This window comes from Crocodylus porosus, unplaced genomic scaffold (genome assembly GCF_001723895.1).
Source record: "Crocodylus porosus isolate Cpor-Errol unplaced genomic scaffold, CroPor_comp1, whole genome shotgun sequence".
NCBI lineage: Eukaryota > Metazoa > Chordata > Crocodylia > Crocodylidae > Crocodylus > Crocodylus porosus.
In genome coordinates, this window is record NW_017728947.1 from 75596288 (window position 1) to 75622304 (window position 26017).

Genomic DNA, 26017 nt, shown 5'->3' on the forward strand with positions numbered 1-26017 from the left:
TTTCAGTTGCACAAGTGTTTAATTAAAATGGTTGCACTGGGTTGGCACTTGTTCTAATAGAGGAGTTGATGTTGAATAATATTTACAAAACGTAAATTCCTTTTTGCATTACTTCTGCCACCAGTATACAGTATTTGAAAGTTCTCATTGCATGAAATTGACTCTTTTCTGCCAGGACTTGGCTGGGTACCATGTCTTCTGCACTCACAGACTAAAATCTTACTTGAACTGCTACCTTTCTGCAGTATACAGGAATTCTTCTCTTCTAGATTTCTTAAGTATTTCTCATTCACCCATGCATCAACATTTAGGCTTTGGGAAGAAAAAAAAACTGCAAAGGCTGGAAGCTACTTGTTATACCAGTCTTACAACAGGGGAGATGTATAAAGTACTTTATTCCTTCTTAAAAGTAGTCTGCCTTGACATCTCTTCTGTTACATAGTGTAGCACAAGTCATATACGGTGGTGTATTAAGAAATGCTTCTCCCATCAGTTGTGTATCCACTGTGTGTGTGAAATGTAAAAATCGATAAATATAAAATGTGATTTTGAAAACAATTGTTTCTGTGTTCGGTTCTCTCTCTAGATTTGTCTGAGTCAACAAGGGTGGGACCTTTATGTGGCCACCAGATTATTTTCCTGACGTTTTTTTCTGTTTAGTTCCCTGCTTTGATTGGCCTCAATTTATTTCCATATTGAGTTGTATTGGCATGGGAAAATGTTTGGGTTTGGCATGGTTAAGTACAAGTAAACACCTCACCAGTGAGTTAGTGTACTGCAGAAATAAATATCTTATTACTCAACTCTCTATATAAGCAGTATTTTGCAGTATCGTATCTTTCATTGTTGCTTGACTTTGATATACTAATTGTGTCCACAGAAAGAAAGCCCCTTGAGCACACTAGTTGTGCTAAAACTGCTTTAAGCCTAAAATAGCTAAAATTACAAAATACCTCACATTTGCACACCTAGTTTAAAACTTCCTTGGCAAAGATTTTCAGTAAGACATCCACTAATTAGTAGCCAAATCAAGAATGGAAAGTGTTGAAGTAGATCTTGAAAAACTGCAGCATCATGAATGGCAAAAATGTTGAAATTTGAATTTTAGTGTGCTGCATCATTCTGCATTTGTACCAGTTATAATCTTGTTCACGTGTAGGAAGAAAATAGATTTTGAAAGCAGGTGAATATTTAAAATGCTGTTTGTTGGAGCCAAATGGAGAGGAATGTACCCTTTCAGTAAGCCTGTGTTGGGAGACACCTAGAACTGCCTTTTTATCTGTAGCTGCACAATCTTTTTTACCCTGTCTCTACTTAGTAACACATTGCCAATGAGCTTGGTTTACTTAAATGATAGTTGCATCTTCTTCATAGCGTGTTTCCCTGAATTAGTTTTATTGATTCATTTGGTCTTGGATTCTTTCTTGCATCCAATAGGCATATGAGCACTTTTCCTGGTATTTTACATGGAACAGACATAACTTCTGACAAACAAGCCTTCATTCACATCTTTGTGTTGAGTTTTACTATTATAGAGGGTCTGTACTAAATCAAAGATGTCACTCCCTTTTACATGTTCCACATAGGTAGCAGGGTGCTACACTTGGCAGTTTCGTGAATCAGGTTAGTACTCAGTGGGCGCATCTACACAAGATGCTACTACACAGTTATTACTGCACATTTATTTATTGCTTGTATTAGCAAGTACTAAATAAGTGCCTAGTAACTGGAGTTATTGTGCAGTAGTGCCAGCAAATGTCTTTTAGGTGAAGCTGTTGCACAGTAGCTAAATACTGCTCAGTAGCATATTAGTACTGCCCATGCTGTGACATGATACTGCACAGTATTTTTCATCTACTGCACAGTTAGCATCTTGTTTAGATGTGCCCAGTGTGATGTGTTTATTGGCTGCAGCTATTGATCATCCAAAGCCCATATTGTGAATGGCCACTTGTGTTGATTAACACATCTCTGAAGTCCTGTTGTTACAAAACTTGTTTCTCATCACCCAAGAGCTTTAAATTCAGTTCTGTTAAACTTGTGATGGGGGAGGTGGGAGGCACATCCTTAAGCGTAAGGGTGTCTGCATATCTCTTGCTTTCACACAGATTCTTACTATTTGACGTATCAGAATTTAAGACAATTTCATGCAAGTCTTTTATACTTAAACCTGATTTTGATTCAACCCCATTCTTATCCTGGCATAACTTTATTTTCTTCAGTGGATTCCTGGTTTATACCAGCGTGAAATCAGAATCAAGTACATAACACTTCTCATTTAAGTAGGCCATTATTTTGTAACTCAGAAAATCGCTTATCTTCAACTCACGATCTGCATATGTTGTATTCCGGTCATGAACGTAGCCTTGAGGTTTGTTTCTTGTGGTAAGTTCACTGAATACAAGCAGATTTAAACTGACATGAGACGCATCAAAAGGGTTATAATAAACAAAACCTGTTCCAGTGGGCTGAGCTGGACTGTTGCACTGTCAGTCAAGAGATCCTTGAAGCATTGGCCTATCTGGTAGGAACTGCTTGAAGGGTAGTAGTTTTACAGAGAATTTTCAGTGACATTCAGTGGCTAGTATTGCTTTCCACACTAACTCCAGCACCAGTAGTAAGGACAGACACCTGCTCAGTGAAAGGCTACTAGTTCCTCTAGCTACCTGAGAGGACTGGTTCATGGACCTTTAAAGGCACCACTGCTTCATAATTGCTGCTCTGTGGTGGATTGTTGGATGTGATGCTCTGACAAGAAAAGCAGTGCTGTTATTGGAGGTAAGGCTTTATGATGGCAAATAACCTTCTAGCTTGCTACCCAGAGACTATGTCGTTATTAATAGTGGGCAGCTCAAAGTGAAATGGATCTTGGCAATTTACAGTTTATGTTCTTCATCAGCTAAATATTGGTCAGTGATTTATACCACAGTAAAATCACTAACTAAAGACTCCTTTGCCCAATCACTGGGTTTGTAGTGGGAGAAATGGTTATGGAGCTGTGCAGATCCCTGAGCAACCATGTTTATATATTTCATTACCTGCTGGAGATTAGAAAGTGGTAAAGACAGACCACTTAAATTTGGGGTGGGCAGACAAGCTTATGCTTTTTGAGTGAGGAAGGGAGCGAGAGGCTGGTTGTACCTTAATGGAACAGTCGTGTTTGTAGGAAGGAGCTGCCAACGCAGCATGGAATACCTGGGTGAGAGGGGCAGGGGGAAGAATCCTGCAATTTTGTTTTACTCATCTAATTAGCCCCTGGTAATAAATGAAGGTCTTGCCATGCTGCTTATTCAGATTCTCAGTCTGCACCCTCACAACCTTCTTCACAGTAGCTGCTCATTGAAGTGTCATTTGGAGGATAAGTGCGGGGAATAGCTTGTCACTAAAGTGTGACACACAGGCACCTTGTTCACCAGCACATTAACTTCAAGGACTTTGTGCTGTTTGTTCTTGATTCACTTATCCATTCAGTGAAGGAAGCCCTGGCAGCTGGCATCCTGATGGCTCAGCAGGAAATAAAGATACTAAAAAATCGGATAGTTTCCCAGGAGAGAAGTATTAACACAGATGTCTTCTATAAAGTATTGCCAGGTGGGTAAGTCTAGGTATGTTATACTTAACCATCTATTAATAATTTGAGCACTATAAAGTTTTTGAAATAGAACGCTTGTCAGCAAGTCAAACATTCCTGCTTTGGTTGGCTGTTTTGTAGCAGCAAGACAGCAAGGTTTAGCGCCCTTAGTCCAGAGGCTGTCTTTGAAAGATCAGTTAGTCTTTCAGAGACTGTTTCCAAAACCTTGTCCACCTGTTCTTTCAGTTCTGTTTGCACTAGAAATGTATCATCTCAATTTCAACAGGTATTCATAAAATAGGTTCAGGTAACATGGTCTTGCTGGCCAGTTTGAAGATCAAGGTGTATTTTTATATGGTCCTTGCAACTAAATTACAGTACATTTTTAAAAGCTTTATTAAAAAAATGCATCAGTCATTGGCTCTGGTCAGCAGTAGTTAGTACAGCTGTTACCAGAAACTGTTTTGAAGTTTGAGTGGTTTGTGGTCAGTTTGACATGGCAATATACTCACCAACTCTTTGACAGACCTGATAAATATACTAGGCTTCACACCTAATGTCTCAAAGCAGGTCATTGTGGATACCTACAGTTAGCTCCACCTAACTGATGCCTGGGACCTTGCATTATATTAAAGGGTTGTTTGCTGAACTGTTGAATGTACAGTTTTAGTGTAAGCAGAATGTTTGACACTCTGTGCTATCTTCAAAACATTGTTTTAGTTCTCCTGAAGTACAATGCAGAACAGCCAAGAGTGAATAAACTCAGTAAATGAAACATTTCTGGCCACCTGCTGGGAGAAGCTGAAAAGATACAGCTTCCACAGTGCAGAGCAGCAGTGAATGGTATTTCTTTTAAAAAAAAATCAGTGGATTGAAATTTATTGTAATCCCAAGATAAGAAAGCACTCTGTTTTTAAAGCAATAAATGCATAGCCTTTATTTTTGTCTACTGAACTTTCATTGTATTAAATAGAAAGCAGTTAACAGTTGCTGTTTTTAAAGTGCAGCGTGACTGGAAGGTATGGGAACCCAAGTGGCAATCCAGTGGCACAGTCACACCCTCTCCCCCTTTCAGACCATGGCACAAGAGCAGCAACTGGTGACTTTAAATCCCCTAAGCAGGTAAGAGTCCCCACCTCCCTTCCCTTCTGTGCTCAGTCACAACTCCCCTCCCCTTCCTTCTCTTCTCCCACCCACTGCTGTCATTGACTCTGGCTGACACAGGGATTGAGGGGAGCTTCAGAGCCATTCTTGCCTTGCTTCAGCTGGGCTGCATGGAGAGCCCAGCTCAACTGGGGACAGCAGCAGGAGGGCAGAGTCCCCCTCTGCCTGACCCTTCCCAGGTGTTCCTCACCAGCCCAGAAGTAGACACAGGGAAAGGGAACCCACCTGCCACTGCCATTGTTTCCGGTTAAGTCCAGCTTCCCATGAAGCCCTGCTGGAACAGAAGAGAGGCTCTGGAGCCCCTCACTGTCCACCAGGTCTGCTGGGGTTAGAGCCAGTGGAGTTATGCCACTGAGCACAGAGGGGAAGGGAGGGGGTGCCAAGAACAAAGGGTGGGGGACAGATCTTTACCTGATTTGGGACATAAATATCTTTAACAGCTGCTTCCACAGTGTGGTCTGCCTCCATGTGATGGGGTGGAGGGCGAGGTGGGTAGAGCTGTGAGGGTGGGTGCCACCAACTCTGTAGCTCTGGTTGCTGCTCCTGTACCACCTTTTACAAAATCCTGGATTATACCCATGTTGGACCTGGATAAATATGCACACTTCTTGCAATTCCCCACTTCCCATTTGGCCTTGAATGTATATTGTATTGCTATGAAGTAAACATTTCTGCACATAGTTGTCTTACAGAATCAGCAATTAAAGATAGCAAACATTTCCTGGGTTAGCTAGTCTTGTTCTCCTGCTTTCTGAAGACTGACCAATGCAGGTTTGTTCCAGTGCTTTGCCCAGTCTAGCTTTAAAAGCAATCTATAAACACAAATTTTAGTAATAATCTGTCTGCTTTGTGCATGTAGCTCTTTATGTATGATATGTATTCTTTGTGTAATCAAATAAAACTTTTTTTCCCTAAAGATGTGTACCATCAGATTCTGTTTTCTTTTGTGCTCCTGTTTCTCCCACTGTGTTGCAGGATCTTCACTTGAGCACTTCCGGGTCTTTTTCTTCTGTTTTTCTTTTTCTTTAATCTTCTGATTGGCACTAGGGAGGAAAGAGGAATCTGGTAAATCTGAATACAATCCCTAGTATGCTAATAGAATAATTGTTAAGAGAATTATTTTCACAGCTGAAGAATAACGGAAGCATGAGCAATAAACGGCATTGAGGGAATTGTAATGAATAGGTCATGCTATGTAAACTTGATAGCTCTATTTGATAGAATTACAACATTAGCGAAAAAGGGAAAACGAGATGTAATTTAGCTAGACTTGGAAAGCATTTAATAAGCTGTGTGTTTTTTTTCTAGCAAAATAGAGTCAAGTTAGTATAAGCATGGCAGTGGTGCATAGAATGAAAATTAGGTAAGGACAATAAAATGATATTGGTAAATTTGATATATTCAGAGAGGTATAAATAAATATTGCAAGGAGGTCTACTTGTGAACTGTTATTATACTGAAAAGTACTTTGAAAGTATAAAGTTAAGCTTCCGTCATTTGGGTCTGTCTGTCCTTATTCTCATTCTTAATTTTTTTGGTCTGCACCTTTATGATGTAATAACATAGTGAAAGTTGCATTCTTATTTTCCTTTTAGAAAATATATATAAGTTAATAGGTCTAATCATCCAAGGGTTTGCTGGAAGAGAACACATTTTAAGGACTCCAGTACAGATAGTAGGTTGTTCTCAGTCTTTAATCAGAGATAATAGCAGTGAATCTCCAACAATGAGAGCTCTTCTTCTGATTGTTCAATGTTAGAGCTAAATAATTCTGAATACAGACACTATTTTGAAGAGCTGATTAAAGACTCCCTATTCAGTCATGTTTCTGTACCAAGGTAATGGTAATATCATAGCATTGTGCTACCCATTCAGTTAGCTGTAGATCAGTTTTTCCTCAACTTCTGGTACCTTGGGGCACACTTTACTTTTTGCTAGATTAAAATTGGCACGTTTCATGCTTACACCGTGGAAGGAGAGCAGGGAAAAGTGGCAGCTGCAGCACCAACACAGTTTGCAGACATCTATCTGGTCCCAGTGCAGTTTCCCAGAATCTGGAAGCTTCATGTGTGCTGGCAAGTGGAGGCCTGGAAGAAGTGGCAGCTCACCAGGAGCAGGGACAGCCCATCTAGCTGGAGGCAGTCAGGCTGAACTGGGGCAGCAGCTGCCTCTTTGACAGGGTGCATGGAGCTGCTCAGCAATGTGCCCTGGGATCAAGGCAGGGGCTGTTGTAAAGAAACTGTGCTGCCTTAGGAAGCACCAGGACACAGCTGGGAAGGCGGAGGGTGCAGGGAAATCTCCCTGGAGCTCAGCCCCCTTCTCAGCTGCCTGTGATTGACTGGACCTGGGAAGTGGTGACCTGCATCTACCTGTCCATCAGCCAGGGTGTGGTGGGGAGCAGCATGTATACAGCACAAGATGCAACAGAGCACAGCACAGCCATGTCCCCATGGTGCAGCCAGGGTGTGGCAACGGCCTTCAGCAGATGTCTCCTCCCATTGCTGCTGCTGCTTCTCCCAAACCCCCACTCCCAAGCTGTGGCAGGTATGCAGCTGCTGGGATCTGTGCTAGGATTGGACATCTGTAAATTGGCCCCACTGCAATCTTGCAATCTTTTGTGCCCTGCTCTGTGTAGACATCATGCCTCCCCTCCCCACCCAAACCTGAAAGGAAGGAAAGAAAGAAAAGTATCACTTTTCTCACACACCCTTTGGTATCTACAGCTGTGGGGCCTTCTTTAAAGCAAGGGGTTGAATTTATACATGGAATAAGCAGCCTGTCTACTCCCACGCTTTTCTTCCAAAAAACCCTTTCCAGCCTCCCTGTGCTATAAATGAGCCACACAAAGAAGCCAAATGTTTTATTTTTTTCCTTTACAGGTCCCCTTAATAGCTGTCAGAAGGTGCTCAATTTGAATCACACCGGAGAGTCTCTAGGGACTTTTTTGAAAGCAGGTAAGAATCTCCTTCCCCATCGAGCTCAGAGACAGGTCCCTTCCCCACCCACTTGCTGCTACTGCTTTTCCCACTGTCCTAGGGCCAGGGAACCTTCAAAGCAGTTCCTGCCTGCTCCAGCCAGGCTGTGCATGGGCGGGGTGAGCTGGGAACAATGACAGCAGCAGAGGTGATGGGCAAGAAAGTTTCCCCTTCCCTTGTCTGCCTGCTCCCAGGGGACTGGGTCCATGAGAGAACACTCCCCCACCCATCTCATAGATTTCATAGACATTAGGGCTGGAAGGGACATCGGAAAATTGAGTCCAGCCCTCCCCCGCCCGAAGGATAGGAAGTCAGCTGGGGTCATAGGATCCTATCAAGATAATCGTCCAATTTACTCTTGAAGGTGTTCAGTGTAGGTGCTTGAACCACCTCCAGCAGCAGGCTGTTCCAGACCTTGGGGGTTCGGACAGTAAAGAAATTCTTCCTTATGTCCAGCCTGAAATGGGCTTGCAGTAGTTTATACTCCATTGCTACCACTGTCGTTATCCCAGCTGAGCCCAGTTGCTTCCTAGGCCAGCTGGAGTGTCAAGAGGGGCTTTGAAGCTTTCTTCAGCCCTGAACAGTAAGAAAATATGTTGCAGCAGGTGAGGGAGGGAAGGGAAGGGGTGTAGGGGGAACATTCCTCTAACCACAAAGGGGGAGTTCTTACCTGCTTTGAGGACTTCAAAAAAAAAAAATCCACAGAGACTCCAGGTGTGATCTACCCCACCAACCGGGGTGGGGAGGGGAAGGGGGATATAGAGCAAGAGAAGAAGAGACTGGGAGTTGGTCCGGTACCTCCCTTTGCCAAATCCTGGATCTGCCTCTCTGGATTGGATACCCACAAGACCACTGAGGGGAGAAACCGCACAGGTTTGAAGTAGAACCTAAAATTATGCAACAGGATTCAGTTTGCTGACTTGTGAACTATAGAAAAGGAGTTTAAAATGCAAAGAGAGCATTTTCAAATGCTTTGATTTTGACTTATCGTACTGGTGTTTGAAATCTGTAGTAAAATTGTCATTGACTTTCCTGGGAGCATAGGTAGGCAAGTGCGGAGTGCCTTTAGAGAATTCCCCCCGAGATACCCAGGTGGCAGGAGATATTTGGAAACAGACTGGTGATCAACAGATATGATAAACTGAAACTTTTACAGGGTTTCTTTTGGGAAAGAAGCCTATGGGTTAGGTCACCACTGGGCAAATCTACACATGCAGTTAATGCAAAGCAATAAATTCCAGAGTTTATTGCTCCCTGGTGTGCTATTTGAATGTGTGCCTGGGATTGCATCACCTGGAGCTGGGTTGGAGCAGCCCTGGCTAGCAGGGGACTCTGGGGGTCAGTCTGCCAGGTCAGGGCTGCTCCTGCCCATTTCAGTGTGCCGCATGAGGGTGCTTCAGTGTGAGACTAGCCAGCAGGCAGTCCCCACACTGAAGTACCCTCATGCCCCAACTAGCCATGTCAGCATCTACACCCACACTGCTGAGGAGTTTATTAGTTTTGTACAGCCTAATAAGGCTGCGTGTGTAAATGCTGAGATGTATACTGCAGGGCTAACTAGGCAGCACCATAGTAAATGTTGCATGTAGATGTGCCCACTGTTTGGTCATGTCTGTGTACACGGCTACTGATTTGTTATAAATAAAGTATAAAAGGGTCATAGAGAAGAATCATTCCAAGGCTTTCAGTGCTGTTTTATTAATATAGTAGCTGTAGCTGGAATAAATGTAAAAATAAAATAACTCATTATAGAATGACCTGCACGTCCTGGATTTCATTTCCCCTAGAGGCTGTGTGGCTGTCTGGAATAAAAGGGGGAGGGATGTAATCATGATATTGAACTTCCCAGACGAGCTTATTATTGATGTTCTATTATATTCCTTTTGCACATACCATGGATAGTTACATGCCATGTAAAATTGATTTTTAATACAGGTTATTCACAATAAACCTCACTGGGTGTACTGCCCCGAATATACTTCTGCTGTATGAAATAGAAGGCAGTAAAGAAACAAATGTGGTTAATAAGACATGAATTACTGCCCTGTTAGCTTCCTTTATATATTGTATTCCTTTCTCTCCATGCTTTGTCTGTCTTTGTTTTTTAAAATAGACACTTTAAATGTTCTCATTAGATGCTGGGTTGTTATAACCCTGCTGTTTTCTGTGTTTCATGAGAAAAACAAGCAGCATTCATGTGGAATGTCTGCTTGGGTAGATCTTGACTTAGCACTATGTCTATGGTGATGTCCTATCACTGGAGACAGGACACACCAATACGAAGCATTCCTGCTACTGAAGTGTGCTAGCTGCATATAACAAAAGAAAGCCAGAAATGGAGCTTGATAGTTTGTTTGTTTTTACCATCTCTTTGCAAATGTTGCAGCAGAAAATTGCAGCTTTGGCTTGCCCTAATAGGTGCAGCTAAGTGAAACTTTAGTGACATTCAGCAACGTACACTTTAAAGGAGGAAACAAACCAACCACTGGAGGGATGCAAATCTGGAGGGGTAACTGTTTGAATGGGATGTGCTTTATAATCTATGTCACTTAGCTACTTAGCTATATCCCAAGAAGTTTGCTTATAGGTCCCCTTCTACTATTTCACTTAGTCAGTTTCTTTTTCTTTGGGGGAACCTTCTGCATTAGTTTGACTGCTGAAATGGTTATGGTGTTCCTTCTGGCTGCAAGCATAGCAGTATGAATAATCCTGTCCTTTCTGTTATGGTGTCATAGGCAGCTCCCTCCCTGAAGAGGAACCTTTTAATATGTGGTCCTTGAGTTTGAGTGCTTATATCTAAGCTTCTAATTGATCTTTCTGCTCTTCTTGACTGGCTTGCTTCCCTTTGAAGTATGTAAATGTCTTAGGATAACAGAGCAGGAGGAAGGGTCAGCGCAGCATTGTTCCAGAGTAAATTAAAGAAAATGAGATAAAGTTCTTGTACATCTGCCAAAAGGCTGCCTGGGGGCTTGGAACAGTGAGTTGTGGTTAGTCACATCTGCAGCGTGTTTTAAGAGGAAATTAGGCATAAATACTTAGGATGTGTCAGTACCCTTAAAAAAACAACACATGAAACAAATTTGCCTGCTGAAGCTGTAGAGATTGTTATCAATAGCTACCTGTAATGAAAAGCAATGAGCAGATTTATGTATTTACTTGAAAATAAGGTAAGAAAAGTTAGAACTGAAGTTGCAAAATATTTTTTTAAATTTAATAAATTAATGTTCTTTTTAAAAAACAAACTCTGGAAATACTTATGTATAAGGTTCCAGGAAAACTGACAGAATACCTCTTTGTCCCCAGGCATCACCTGCAAACTTTCAGCTGTTTACCACATTACCTTTAAAAAACAAAATCGTTCACCTCTACACAGATCTCCCACCCCTACCCATCAGAAGCCAAGTGCAACATCTTCCCAATTGTGTTCTGTGTATGTGGTTGCATTGCTGTCATCACAGTAGTCTCTGAGCACCATCTAGTAGTGCATTAGGCAAAGTGATTTACATCTGTTTTTTCATTCTCTCCTTGGGCGGAAGGGGGTAGGGAATGTATAGAACAACATTTTGTTTGGAAATTTAATTCTGCCTGTGTTACTTGTATGTTCCTTTCCCTCTTAATACAAGCCACAGAGCATGTCTTGCATGTGGATCTTCAGATCTTGCCCTCCTCCTTTCTGTGGCTGGGTTACTCCACTATCCCAATTTACTCTCTATTTTGGTCATTGGCCCCACTCTTCACATACAGGAATTGATCTTAATTTTTTACAGGCCACAGATCCAAAATGCCGGTAGCGCACTTACAAGATGGTTCTTAGGCACTCCCTGTGGTCCCCATCCTCTCCATTGTTGATATGGAGAAGAAAGTTCAGATTGTTATATAGCAGAACACCAGCAAAGAGTAATTGCTTACATTGTGCATTTGACAGGCCCCGATTCTATACTGAGTGCTACAAGCCTCTCCCTCCCCCCACCCAGTAATATTGAAGCTTTGCAGATTAACTGCCACAGCAATCTCATGGTGGAATTGAGAACATCAGTGAGGATCTGTCAAAACCAGAGAGAGGAGGGCAATGGCAGTCAAGATTTTTTTTTAAACCTTAATCTTACACAACTTACTGCTATTAAAAGATTTTTTTCATCATCCCCTAATGTTTTGATGACTTTCATCATTCCTTTTGTTCAGGTTTCCTTACTTCACTTTTTTCCAATAACTAAAATGTTAATAATGTATTCACTTACATTGACCTAACTTTCCTAAATAGAAGCTAGTTTGTTCCTAGCTTTTCTGTGGAGGCAGTGGCTAGAAGAGTCTGCTGTCTTACAGCAGCTCCTAAAGGACCGGTACTTAGCTGGAGAGAATTTCTGCTGCTATGATACTCCCACACTAGGTCATGTAGGTAGCTAATGGGGGAGTCTGCATGAGCAAACTCTCACAGGGTAGTCTATAGCAGGGATGTCAAATCAGTTGCAGAGCCACACTCCAGATTCGGTTTCAGGTGCCTTCAGGCTGTACTCTGGCTTTTGCACTGGTAGCTCCAGTGGCACTACCCTGACACTAGCTGCAGTGGTGGGGCTTCCTGTGATGGCAACCTGAGACCCAGCAAGAGAATTGGGGTGGAGGCTTCCACCTGCAATGCCAGAGGAGAGCTCTGTCTCTCTCTCTAGCATGCATTTCTCTCATTCTGTGTTCTTGCAGGGTGTCTGTCTGTCCCACACACTTTGCATCACCACAGCCATAGAACTATGTGATAGTAGGACCCCTCTGCATGTGTAAGACCTTCAATCTGCATAGCCAAATCTGGGGCAAAATTCTGAGGGCCAGATATTTGACACCCCTCGTCTCTGGCACTTCTTGTGGCAAGCAGAGAGAAACATCGGCCTCTGGTGCTCTCTTGTGCTGGTGGTCAAGCCAACTCCTTGAGCAGCCTAGAATCAGGCAGGCTGAAGAGTGGATAAAAGCCTTTTCCTCTCTTGTACTTTGCCTTTTTGTGCTGCATCTAAAGTTGTATCGTAGAACCTCAGCCTATATCTCCATAGCCTGGGAAGTGAACAGGCACAAGGGAAACATTGTATTCATCTGTCTAGGTACCTTACAGCCCAATCATAATTCATAGTCACTGGGGTGTTTCTGTTTATGGCAATAGGTGGGACTTTTTTTCAAGCACTTCAAATTCTGAAGAATGACAACTGAGACTGGGACCTTTCCTGGAATAATAGAAAATTAAGGTTGGAAGGGACCTCAGGAAGTCATCTAGTTCAACCCCCTGCTCAAAGCAGGACCACCCCTAACTAGATTATCCCAGCCAAGGCTTTGTCTAGTCGGGTCTTAAAAACCTCCAAAGATGGAGAGTCCACAAGCTCTGGGTAACCTGGTCCAGTGTTTTACTACCCTCCTAGTGAGAAAATTCTTCCTAATATCTAACCTAAACTTCTCTTGCTGCAACTTGAGACCATTGCTCCTTGTTCTGTCATCATGGAGAACAGCCTTACTTCATCCTCTTTCAAACCCCTTCAGGTAGTTGAAGGTTGCTAGTAAATCCCCTCTCAGTCTTCTCTTCTCTAGACTAAATAAGCCCAGTTCCCTCAGCCTTTCTTTGTCATGTGACCCAGCGCCCTAACTATTTTTATTACCCTCCACTGGACTGTCTCCAATTTGTCCACATCCTTTATGTAGTAGGGGCCCCAAAACTGAACACAGTACTCCAGATGTAGTACTGCTTTGGACAAGCACCTAGCTGGGGTTGTCTGACCCCAGTGCTGTTTTCTGCCCAGGGCAGGGGGTCAGACTCGGTGACCTACTAAGGTCCCTTATGACCCTAACATCTATGAATCTATGTGGCTTCAGCAGTGCTGAATAGGGGGGAATAATCGCTAGAAGGAAATAAGCATCTGAGCCTGATGCTTCAGGCAGTTTATGTCCACCTTACAGTCCATTCATCCAGCCCGTACTTCCTTAGCTTGCCTCTGAGAATGTTGTGGGAGACCGTATTAAAAATCTTCCTAAAATCAAGGTATACCATATTCACTGGTCTCCCTGCAGCCACAGAGTCAGTCACCTGTGAAAAAGATTATTCTCACTGAAGTGCCTCAGTTCCTTACTGAAGCAGGTCTTGAGGATCCTATGAGAGGAGTGGCTTTGTCTTTTTTGGTTCCAGTTACAGTGGCATTTGAATGCTTTACACTGTGGATGCTCTTGAGCCTAAGGAGAAGGCATGCTGTCTTGAATTGCTACTCAATTTGGCAAATGAGCCATAAAGTTAATCATGAGGACAGAGACTGCTCACTACCCCTTCCAGCTAGTCGAAATGTAGCTTGGCTACCTGAGGCTTCAGTAAAAAAGAGGGATGAATAAGCTAACCTAGTAATCTGGAAAGGCACCCCAGTCTCCTGAGGCAGCAAAGGAGAAAGCCGTTGGGTAGCAAACTGTTCTGATGGACTTTATTTATGAAGTGCACACTAAGAAATACACTCACAAGGTCCGGTGGGGAAAGGCTTGATGTTGCTCTTATAGGAGGAGACAGGGAATTATGAAAGGGATCTGCATTTTCTCATATCATCTGTCCACTCCATGTGTTCAACTGTAAACACCAGTGAAGAAGTCAGTCTTTTACCTTTCATGCAGGACATGTTAATTGTCCCGTTGATCATTGATTCTTGATCTGAGGTGTCTGAAATTCAGGAAATGGCCAGCAGTAGCATTCAGAAATTATAATAAGTTTGGGCAAAAAATGCCCTTGAGCTGAGTCTTCCAAGTCAAGTGAGAAGTTTGCGTGAGTTGAATGACCCATTTAGCTAGCATGGTTAAAGCACTCCAGTCTATACCCAGCAGGACACAGAGGAGTGATGTTACTGGTGTCATGTCTGGCCACTGTTGACTCCCAACCTGAATGGCCAGAAAGCTATGTAGAGCTGGGTTGACTGGGCAACCTTCAGCACAAGTCTGGAGCAGGACTCAAATTCATGTCTCTGGAGCTGTAACCAGATGCCTTATACACAGCCACAGTCTCCTTAGGACTGTGGTCTGCTCCATCCGTAGTCTTTTGGTCATAATTGGACACTTCCATTCAAGAACCTCTGTGTAATTTATGAACAGGAATGACATTTGCAGGAAACAAAAAGCAGAGATATCACTTATTTAAGGGCACAGAGGACATCGGACAGAGCTAGGAATATAACACAGCTCTTAGCCTAATGTCTTAATCACTGTCTTCCGTCTACAAGATTCCTTCCTTTGAGCAACAAGTGATATAAAATACTGGTTCTTTAGGGGTCTGAATACAATTCACAAAAAAGGCTGTGTTACGGAGCAGGTTAAAAACAGTTCTAAAGGGTGCTATACACAAAATATAGGGTGGGTACAATGACTGCTTAGATCAAGCCAGCTTCCCCTTTACCTAGTTGCAATATACCATTGTCTCAGACATCCTCCCCCAGAGATTTAGCTCTGAAGCAGTTCCTGGGGACAGCTGGAAGATTTAAATGCTTCTGGGATGTCGCTATCCAGTTTTGAAATTATTTTGTAAATGGGCTTCTTCCAAGAAGGGTCAGAGTCTTTTCCTGCCCTGACAGCACTGAAGAACTCCTGGAGGGTCAAGCTGGCAACCTCCAGGAAGTGGTCAGGGACCTGCAGACACACAGAGAGAGAAAGAGACTCCGGTAAAGAGCATGTCATGCTAGGAGTTCCAAGGGAGCATGCTGAAGTTCTTCACACTGTGCAAAGAGAAGAGTTCTGGCCTTCACCTGGTAGGGATAAGCCAAGGTACCCAGCCACCCTCCTGAGCAACAACTTCCCAGTACCAGCTGCTGAACTTGTCTCTTATTTACACCCCCAGACAAGCCTCCTATATGCTCACTTGGGCTAACAAGAGTCATTGTTCCCCCCATTAACTCAACCATTTTCCCACATGGGGACTCCCAGCCAGGACACAGCCTCATCTTCCCATAGTCCAGACAGCCAGAGCAGAAAACTGTTGTAGTTTCCATGTTTAGGAAGAAGGTAGCATGTTAAACTCTCTCTGGCAGGTACTGTATACCAGTGTTTTTCAACCTGTGGGTGGCAACCCAAACGTGGGTAACAAGAATATATGAAAGGGTTGCAAATAAACTTTAAAAGTGGGTTCTCCTTTAAAGGAGAAAAACAGGGAAATTGCAGCTTTTCCTTTGCAGGCTGGCAGAATTCCAAGCTGAGAGGGGCTGCTTGGGGCCCTGATGCCCCACACTCTTCCTCCCTCCTCTACCCCATGCACTTGGGGGCTGGGGATGGGGAGGCAGAGGGTCAGAAGTTAAGGGCACTGGGCCAAGGCTGACCATCAGTGTTTACAAATGGGACCTGGTACAAAAAAGGTTGAGAAACCACTGCTATATAACACTATGCTCCCATAGCCATCCCTCACATAAGAAGACAAGCTGAACTAGGTGTTACAAGTCAGAAAAAGACCATGGAGTTGCTATAGATGACTCCCCACCCCAGCAAATTGTACATCACATGCTAAAGCCAGTTACTTAGAAATCATTACAAACTTTGTACCAATGTGGTTACCTTGTGTGGGGTGCTGTCTCTCTCCTTTCCATAGCACTGCACTGAAATTTTCTAACCGCTTTACCTCAGGCTAGTGTAGGCTGCATGATTAATGGCATGTCCTAGATTGTGTCAATATACACCAACTATGTGCGTATGAAGCTACAGTGTGCAGAGTTCTGTATGGTCTTCCAGCCATACTAAACCATGTAACAATTATAATTTTAACATTTTTGTAATAAAGTTTTAAATCCAGTCTCTAAAAGCATTGGTTCAATGTCCACCTGTGTGCTAATATAATATTGGGCATCATTAAGAAGGTAATTGAAAACAACATACTACTATGCAAATCCATGATGCACAGTTTTACTTTTTGCCTCTCAAAAAGGATGTAGTAGAATTGGAAAAAAGGTACAGAGGAGGGTAACCAAGTTGATCAGGGGTATACAGCAGTTGCCATACTAGAAAAGACTACGGTGGCTAGGGCTCTTAAGTTTGGAAAGGAGTCTGAGGGTGCGTATGATAGAGGTCTGTAAAATCATAAAAGGTATAGATAAAGTTAATATGGAACAGTTATTTGCCAAGTCCCAGAATCCTAGAACTAGTGGACATCCATTGAAATTAGCAGGAAACAAGTCTAAAACTAACAAGAGGAAGAACTTTTTTTACGCAGCACATTGTTAACTTGCAGAACTCGTTACCAGGGATCCTAGTTTTCCACAGGGGGAAAAAGCAAAAAAAAGTCTGTTTAAAAAACACAAAAATCTGTCTATTTCCTCAACCTATGGAAAGCACAGTGGGGTTCTGTGGAGAGTGGTGCCATTTCTGCACTCAAATTTTTGCCACAGTTTTTGCCCCTCTGCTAATCACCAGTTGGGGGAGGGAAGGAGTACACTGCTGATTGGCTGAGAGGCAAAAACCTCAGCAAAAATAAAAGAGCAGAAATGGTGCTGCTCACTGTGGGATGCCACCATGCTTTTGGTAGGTGGTGGAAAAAAACATTTGTGGTTTTCTGTGGCAAATGGAAAACTAGGATCCCTGCTCATTACTACAGCAGGTTGTAGAGGCAGATTGTCTACACCCTTTTGAAACCTGGTTACACTAATTAATGGATGAAAGATCTATTAATAGCTGTTAGGGTGACAATATTGTATCTTAGGGAGCACTGGATTTGCAGCTGAATAAAAGGCTTTAATCTGTTGCCCAGCAAGAGCTGCTGACCACAAGGTAGAATGATATATATTAAAAGTAACTTTGCAAATGTTTAGGCAAGTAGTTTTTTAACCATATAATAGTATTGTTGCAAGAGAGAGAGCATTTTTATATATAAGATTTTGCTTATGAGTGCTTATGCTAAGTAACCATCTTAATTGTGTTAACCATTTTTCTGGAAAAAAGTAGCAAGTAAGTCTGTTCTGTGAACCAGCTACAGTGAGGTACAAGATAAGATACAGGGGCCCAAGAAAGGTGGAGACGGTACAACATGGGACAGGAAAACAGACTGGAATGTGGAAAAACAACATGTAAAGGGTAACAGAATCCAAGATGAACATATGCAAAAGGATGAATGGTGATTGGTAAAGAAGCTCCTGGAGTCTGCCCGTTAACTGAAAGTAGGAAGTTCATGGCCTTAGACATGCACTCATAGCAAAAAGGGATGTTAAATTAATGAAATGCATAGGCAATTCCATGCTAATGAAGCAAACAGTAAACAGAGGCAGAGCTTGAGATACAAGGAAAAATGGGTGGAACAGAAGGCGGGACGGAGGTGGAGTGAATGTTAATGAGTATAAACCGAAGTGTATAAATGTGGGAAAAAACTATTGTTCAAGGCTGCTCCTTTGGTTTCACGAGCTGTCTCTGTGAGGGAGCTCGCCCGAAGCTGTGTCCATTCTGAATAAAGCTGTTGCAAGCAATGTGTGCTGGTGTTTGCTCCCTGCTTGCTCTGGCTAATGAGTAACTGGATCCATGAGCAATTGGATTGTTGTCTCCCTAGCTGTTGGGCACCACATGGAGTCTGGGTCTAACAATAGCTATTAAACAGAACAGTCAGAGATGTATCCTTGGACATCTCTGAAAGGCTGCTGGTGGATGCGAAGAAGAATATGATGAGAGAGATCACTCGATGCACCCTGTTCAGTGCTGTCCCTCTAAAGCATCCATTTCTACCACTGTCAGAGACAGGATCCTGGGGTGGATGGACCACTGGTTTCACCCAGTGGCGCTTATGTTCTTATGACTGAGCATATAAGGATGTACAACTCAGTCTGCTCAAAGTCTGGAGTAATTTCTCTCAGGGACCACAAGATGGCACATCAACGTTTGGTCCTGCAACCACTTCTTTCAGGCTAGTTCTGAGGGTCAGGATTTAATCTGGTCACAAAGGAGCAGCCAGTCACTCCTGAGACCTGAGCATCATGGAGGTGGACACACTGCATAGGAGCTTGAGAATTAACTGGAAATCTAGGGTCAGCAGAGGAACCATAAGTCTGGGAACCAGGAATTCCTGTATCCTGATCTTTACCATCAAGCCCTACAATCAAACCACAACAAACTGCTCTGACACAAGTTGGGCTGTTGCAGCTGCTCATGCATCTCTAGATTTAGGCTCAGGCCCTCCTACTCAGTTTTTCTAGTTGTAAATCTAGCCGGAAACAGCTTCCCTCTCTCTCTTCTTTTGCTCTGTAGTGGGGGCTGATGGATGACAGTGAGGGGTCTAATGGCTGGAGGCACTCTGGGTCACTCCATCCTAGCTGAACTCAGTCTTACCTCAAAGTCGTTCCCTTTGTTGTAATGCATGTTGAGAGCACGGAATAGCTCAGAGTTCCGGGAAACCATCAGGCCTTTACAATCTGTGACTCCCTCCAGGATTGCTTGTCGGGCAAACTTCTCCATCTGGATGTAGTAAAACTCACGAAAGTTACTGAACCACTTGATGAGCTGGGAAGTGATGCAGCGGTTGAACTGTGTAATGAAAGACACCAGACAGGCAGGGGTTAAGTGTGCTCTGCTGGACAATGTGAGAAGAAACCACATTTTAGTGAAGCAAAGGCACCAGAGAAGGGAAAGACCTGATTGCACCAATATGGCAACAGCTCTCTACCCCAGAGCTGCTACACCTCCCTCTGGAAAAGTTCACAGATGGAATGACTGAGAGAAATAAAAAAATCAAATGTTCTGCTAACAGAGTGGGAAAAGTTCGGCCTGGATGTTTTCTACAAGAAGCACTGAAAAGTGGCATTATACCTGAGCTTCATGATTCTTACAAAGAGGTTCAATGTGGGAGTTTCAGTCCAAGTGCATGGACTACAGATGATGCCCAGAGATTTTAGGTTGGAATTTTTTCCTTTACCCATCAGCTCTGGATAAAACTTTCCATCAAGCTAAACCCCAAGCCCATCGTCAGGGACAAGGGTACAAATATACCATAGCTGGTGGGGCTGTTGGACGCTTGTCCATACTTACTGTTCCTTCCCATTCTTTCCATCACCTGGTTCTGTCCTAGCACATGCACGGCCTTTTTGAAACAGCTGCTGCTCATTGTTTAGCTGGCAAAACACAAGGCCCACAAAGAAAATAATGTGTTCATAACCAGCTACTAGGGGTTGCTAAAACATCAGATGGGAGCCTGGGCCAGTGCAGTACCTATGTCTCTATAGATAGTACCTATGTGACATGTGGAAGATGTAATTGTAGTACAGCTAGTTACAATGTAATTTAGGTAGCTCAGGTACCAGCAACTGTGAAGACTTGGCAGTGCAAACCATAAAAGCCTGCCAGGTGGCCAGCCTGCGGAGAGTTTATGCTGCCATGTCTTTACTGCTGTTGGCAGTTGAGCTAGCTAAATTAAAGTGAGCATGAGCACAGCTCCCTGTGCCCATCCTGACTGGTGGAGATGCAGCATAACCCTGGGTATTGGGCTGATTAAACTAGTGACCCTTGTAAGGTGGCAAAGCCAGGGCAAGTATCTTTACCTGGACATCAAGAAAGTAGGTTTTCAGCAGAGTGGAGCTGGGATATCGAGTGAAGAAGAACATCAGCTTGGCCTTCTTCAGGTGGCCAGGGGTCAGAGCCTCTTGGATTTATCCTGGAGTCAAGGAAAAACTTTCCTGTTTCTATACACATGCAAAGATCTACTGAATGTCCCCCTGGGGATGGTTACTGGCTCCCTGCATTGATCTTCTCTGTTCAGATACCCTAGTCACTACTACTTGACAATGGGACTGGAAGACAAGTACTCCCCAAGGAGCTGCAGTCTAAGGGAGGTCCTCTAACTATCTGACACCCATACAGACTTAATTACTGAACACTTCTTCCTTCAACAGTCCCAGCTGTTTTGGGGAAAAGTGCCAAAAAAACCTCAGGAATCTACTTGTAAGATGTTGGTGTCCCAGGAGCAGATGGCAGGGGAGCCACGAGGGGCCCACCTGCACCTTCCACCAGCAATGAGTCAGGCCGGGACTCTGCAGACACCAGTACAGCCACTTGCAGTCTCTTGGCTGCCAGCCACAGCCAGCCCAGGCTCTGGGCAAGCCCCTGCTGTCTACCACAAAGCCTAGGCTGCTCACAGCAAGTGGCGGGGAGGCTGCAAGCCGCTGCATCAAGGCCCACAGAGCCCCAGCCTGGCTCATTGCTGGTGGCAGGTGTGCATACACCTCAGAGCAAATGGCGGAGAAAGGGCCTAGGCTGTGCTGCCACAAGAAGAATTGGGCTTCTCATAGCTCCCCTGCCATCTGCCCTGAGGGCTAACATGCCAAGCCAAATGTTTTCATGTACCACTCTCTGACATCTGTACTGGGGGTTGCTGACCTCTGTGTTACAGAAAGATGTTCCTTGGACCCTTTTAGGTGAGCAATGCCAACTAACAAAACCATCTTCTAGTCAGCCACAGACAAAGAGAGCTGAGCTCTGAACAAAGCACAATACTAACTTCTTGAATGAAAGAGAGAGTTTATATACTAGGCCTTCATAAGGATTCAGATGTGTATAGGCTACCCAGGTCCCTTTCCTAATACTATGTGAAATTTGGACATGTTCTCCTAGCTTCTTGCTCTAGTATGCAAAACCAGAGCTCTTAGTTTGGTCAGGTAAAACAGAAGACTATTACCCGTGTGTCTGTCAGCAATCAGCAGCTATTGGTGCTAGAGGCTCTAGCTGTCAATTTCTGATAGTCAGTAAAGGATATATGGATTGAGGAGAAGGGCATCCCATCCATGATACTCTGCAGATCCCTGCATTCTGCTTTGCCAGCTGAAAGAAAAGCCAAACTTTCCATTTGGGTGGAGTTGGGTGATGTAGGATATTGCTGCTGTCTCATGACTGATGACCTCAGTTTGACTGCTCCCCATGGTTGGTCTAGAGATACTGGGGAAGACCTATCTGGAGAAGAGGCAATCCTGCTGTTCCAATGGCCAGTTTGACCATACCCTAGCAACTGGCTAAGAATCTGGTTTTCTTGAACTTGAGATGACATGAGCAATGGGTAACTCATGCTAGGTACTTGGCAGGGTTTTCTCACCCCTCTTAAACTTACTGGATAAGCTGAAAAGTCTGGAGACTTCTCTAAGACAAGTGATAAGGCCTCAGTCTGAGCTTCAGCCAGTGATTTCACCAAATTCTGGGAGGAAGCTTTAGGAAATTGTTTTTTCCTAGAGCATTCCACAGAAGCAAGATGCTCTCTTCTGTTGTCTGCTGTGGCCATGGGGAGGCTATCATACATTTGAGAGAGATGGCCTGGGAAGCTGGAAAAGATCTTTTTCAAAACAGAGTCCACTGCCTGTGACACCACTCTGGCCAGCTCACCCTTTAGTGTCTCAGAAAGGGTTCTTTCTTCAGAGGACAGGTCACCTTTAATGACTATTTTGCTTTCTTCCTCTAGCACTTTGTGGCCTTCCATCTCTGAAGTGCTCCCACAAAGAACTTTGTGCTGGTCTCTGGTGAGAGCCTGAATGCTTTTCTCCAGACTGTCTCCATGCTTCTCCGTCAGTAAGTACATAATCTTCTCTGTCCCTTCTTGGGATTGATCAGAGTCATTGAGCTCATGAACCTGGAAGAATTTCTCTTGGAGTTGCCTCAGCTGCTGCTGCAGAACTTGAAGCTGTTCCTTTAGGTAGTGGTGTTCTTCTGCATTGGCGCTAATCCCCACCAATTGTGCCACATGTGGACTCTGCTGCTGGGGCAGCTTTTGCTTTCTTTTGTTCTCCCTACAGCTCTCTGTCCTTTTCTCTGTGTTATGTTCTCTGTCTCTTTCTACACTAGTGGCAAGTGCTATAGGGTTTGGTGAGAGGCTCATGCCTTGGATAATGCTTTCCACTCTGGCCCTCTTGGCACGTAGGTGTTCATTGCCAAATTGGTCTTTGTCACGAAAGCAGAAGATGGGGGTGTGGCTCAAGGGAGGAGCCAGAGCTTGTGTTCCTTCCCTAGAAGATAAGTCTTCTCCATCTTGATGAAGCAATTCCATTATCTGGGAAGAAGGGCAAATGACTTTTGGATCCTGTATCCTGTTGCCTATTGTCTGGCTGAGGAGCTGTGGTAGGTTGGGCACACTGGGAGAAGAGAACAAAGAGTCTCTTTGGAGACTGGGTTCTTTTTCCAGCACACCTGGGTGTCCTAAACTAGTAATTTCTCCATCCTGCTTAGAGACACTGCTCCCATTCATAGCCTTTGTTGCCTGCTTTTGAAGTTGAAGACCAAACACTCAACAATGATAGGGACTGTTTGGGTGACAGTATTGCAAGACAGAAACAAGGCAGGATTTGGCGACTGCAGTCTCACAAGGTGTTTTGTGTTCCTGCTGCTCAGAAATCTGGAGCTGAAAAAAGAGCAAGAAAAGTTACCATTGAGCTCTAATACAGCAGCTCCTGACTTATGTGGGAATAGCTTTTTCTCCCAGATTCCATGCGACAGCCCTGCTCATCTCCTGAAGCCCACCACATCAAGAAATGACAGGTGCTGAAAACCTTCCAACCAGCTCAACGTGTGTGAGCATACTTGCCACACAGCCTAAGACAGCATGAATGCACTGTGCTGATGCCTGGGACTGTGAAGTTGTTTCCATTCAGAACCAGATCATTGGTCCTAAATTCAAATGGTTTGAGGACACATCCTCTCTGCAGCCAGGACTTTCAGTAGTGCCTGCTTTTCTGTGGAGCTGTTGGCTGCAGGAGACAGCTTTCTTGGGAGCCAGTCTGTGGCTTGGATTCGTCTTCCTTCAAGAAGTTAGAATGACTGCAAACCTATCTTGCTTCTGTCTTCAAGATGAAGATAATCTCCTTTCCAGATCTTCCCATTAATAAATGTAATACAATGCACACCTTTATCTCCCACTGAGGGGAAGAGAAGTCAGGGGAATGTACGTAGTGTAATGCCTTGAGAGAGATAGGAGATGGTAATAAATGGAATCAAAGCTCGACATTGGTCAGGCTACACATTCCCACGCTGCACTCCCATACAGTGGTGATACATGGAGTATAAGTACCCAGATAGACTGTGCAACCAAACACCGTCTACCCAAGCATAAGCCTAGATTTGATGTCCATAGAGCAGGAGTGGGCAAAATCCAGCCCACCAATTGATTAGATCCAATTCCAGCCTGCAGCTGCCCCTACAGTAGCGTGCATGAGGCCAAGCCCAACCTTTCCCACCCAGGACAGCCCACATTGCACTTGATGGTCCTGGCCTTGGCCCCAGCCAGCACAGTGTTGCTGCTACAGGTGCCCAGGTACTGCCCAGCTCCCCCTGGCCTCCAGCAGCTCCTCATCTTTCTGCCCCTGCTGCACTGCTCTGGGCAGCAGGTAGCACGAGGAAGCAGTGGGGATGTGAACCAGGTACCACTTTTTCCTTAAAAAAAAAAAAAAAAAATTCATGTCCCAGGTCGAATTAGCCAGATCAGGTCCAAATCCATTTTGATCATGCAAGAACCGTATGTGGCCCTGCTACTGGCAAGTATCTTCCACCTCAACCTGGGGCTTCAGATACATACAGATCCTTTGGCAGGCATCCTACAGACCCAAGCCTGGGGGGTTGGGGTTCTGATGCCCCTGAGTTTCACTTGCCCTCAGCCGTTTGGCTGCAGGAGCAAGCTAGGGAAAAGTCTCCCATTTCCATAAAGTCGGCATGTAGCTGAGATCCTCCCACTGGAAGCTGGCCGGTAGGAAGCTACCTACGAGGCTTTCCTAGGGAGTTCTGTCCTCAAGCAGACAAGGGTGTATACACAGTGCCATTCTAATTGCATTATCTTTGTCAGGGTATTCCCCTGCCACCATAGTGGTCATGATATTTCTCCATGCCCGGGACGGGGGGAGGCCTGCAACTGGGCAACTTCTGCTCCAGCTCCTGGCCACCTTCCATCCATTCCTCCTGCCCTGCATGCTGAGCAGCTATCTGTGGCCATGGCTGAGTGGGTGGAAGGCAGGCCCACTGGGAAGCTATGCATGCTGACTAGGGCTGGGGCCAGGGCTGTGCTGTCAGTGGGTGCTGGGTGGGTGCAGGCAGGAGCATGGCATAAGCTGCCCCAGGCAGGACTTGGCCCCATGTGGAGTGCCACGGGGCAGCTGTGGGTCAGACAGGGGGGGCAATGAACCACACCTGCACTGCACTGGCCAGGTGAGTTCTGCTGCATGCGCCCCCTGCCCCTCCACCCCTGGCCAGCTCCCAGAACCTAGCACACAGGCAGCTCCCCACACACATGCATGCACACCCACCCCTCCACACACACACTCCGTACACCCCCCCAACACCCCTCCCCACACACAGTATAAAAGAGTAAGACATTATCTTGAGCTATTATGAAATCACCTCTATATACACTACTCAAAAAAACACAAACCGGGACAAAAATATTTTAAAAAATATAATTAGATTGTTATAGTAGATGTTTGAATTTTAGATATGATTTTTTTTATGTATAATTTGTTAAAATTATATCTTCTGAAGATTTTGTGTGCAGCCCTTGACTGCTCACCAAAACTCATTAAGTGGCCTGCCAGCCAAAATAATTGCCTACCCATGCCATAGAGCAACTCCTAGAGGATTTTAGGTGCACGTGCACTATCATCCACATTATCTAGCGGAGAAGGCTCAGCTCTGCTTGAAAAATAAAAAGGATTAAATGTTCCATTCAGCTGCTCCTCAGCACAGATAAGCAGCTGTGGTTCAGGCACTTTGGCTGCCTGCTTCTGCCAACACCAGGCATTGGAGCACAGAGGAACACAGTTGTTGCCCAGGTAGGGTAATTGTGAATGCAGTAAACTAAAGGCACCCCTTGTTAGGTTCAAGGTGCCTCTTGGAAAATATCAGCTTTTTCCTTTTGCTTTTTACAATAGAAAAATAACAGAGCAATTCTTCTGGTGCAGTTCTCAGAAAGACCAGCAAGTCAAAGTGGTTCTCATGCTATGTATTCCTATATGAAATGTCTGGGTGTAGTATGTGTAGATGCTGGCAAACCTAACAATGCTAATACAATGCGGCAACCTGCAACACCCTTAAAAGGATCTCATGGCTGTGATACCCTAGTTGAGAATCACTGGCATAAAGCCTATACACCCATAAGCAAGGCTTTTCATGGCATCTGGCATACATAGAGGAATATAACTGATAACCAGGAACAGGGAGGAGTTACAGAGCCGGCAGTGCTGGCAAAAGGTTTCAGTGGTGCAAGAGCAATGAAACTCTTGAATACTCTTTGCTGTCATCAGCATAAATTAGAACTAACAGGTCTGTGCAATGTTTTGCAGTTTATTTTTACATGTTCGTTTTTTTCTTACAGAAAAATAAAAGGAGGGGGTTAGCT

General features: G+C 44.3%; 1 protein-coding gene and 1 long non-coding RNA gene across 2 annotated transcripts; one reads left to right on the forward strand and one right to left on the reverse strand.

Moving 5' to 3' along the window:
* Window positions 1-4593: 4593 nt before the first annotated feature.
* Window positions 4594-17795, forward strand: LOC109321259. Its single transcript, XR_002104014.1, has 3 exons — window positions 4594-4604; window positions 15977-15983; window positions 17682-17795. It is a non-coding gene; the product is annotated as an uncharacterized LOC109321259 (long non-coding RNA).
* On the reverse strand, window positions 13706-23900 carry PROX2 (prospero homeobox 2). Its single transcript, XM_019551799.1, has 4 exons — window positions 21413-23900; window positions 20202-20309; window positions 18997-19191; window positions 13706-15333 (listed from the first exon to the last, which is right to left on the reverse strand). Exons 1-4 carry the CDS (start codon window positions 22883-22885, stop codon window positions 15148-15150), a joined length of 1962 nt encoding a protein of 653 aa, XP_019407344.1. The 5' UTR covers window positions 22886-23900; the 3' UTR covers window positions 13706-15147.
* Window positions 23901-26017: the final 2117 nt, after the last annotated feature.

What these genes read in the sequence shown, in the direction of transcription:
- PROX2 (XM_019551799.1), bottom strand. Translation starts at nt 22,885, where the DNA reads ATGAATGGGAGCAGTGTCTCTAAGCAGGATGGAGAAATTACTAGTTTA. An exon ending in TGCCCTTCTCCTCAATCCAT is followed by an intron (nt 20,310 to 21,412) that starts ATATCCTTTACT and finishes ACTCCAGGATAA; the next exon opens with ATCCAAGAGGCTCTGACCCC. An exon ending in CCTACTTTCTTGATGTCCAG is followed by an intron (nt 19,192 to 20,201) that starts GTAAAGATACTT and finishes TTCATTACACAG; the next exon opens with TTCAACCGCTGCATCACTTC.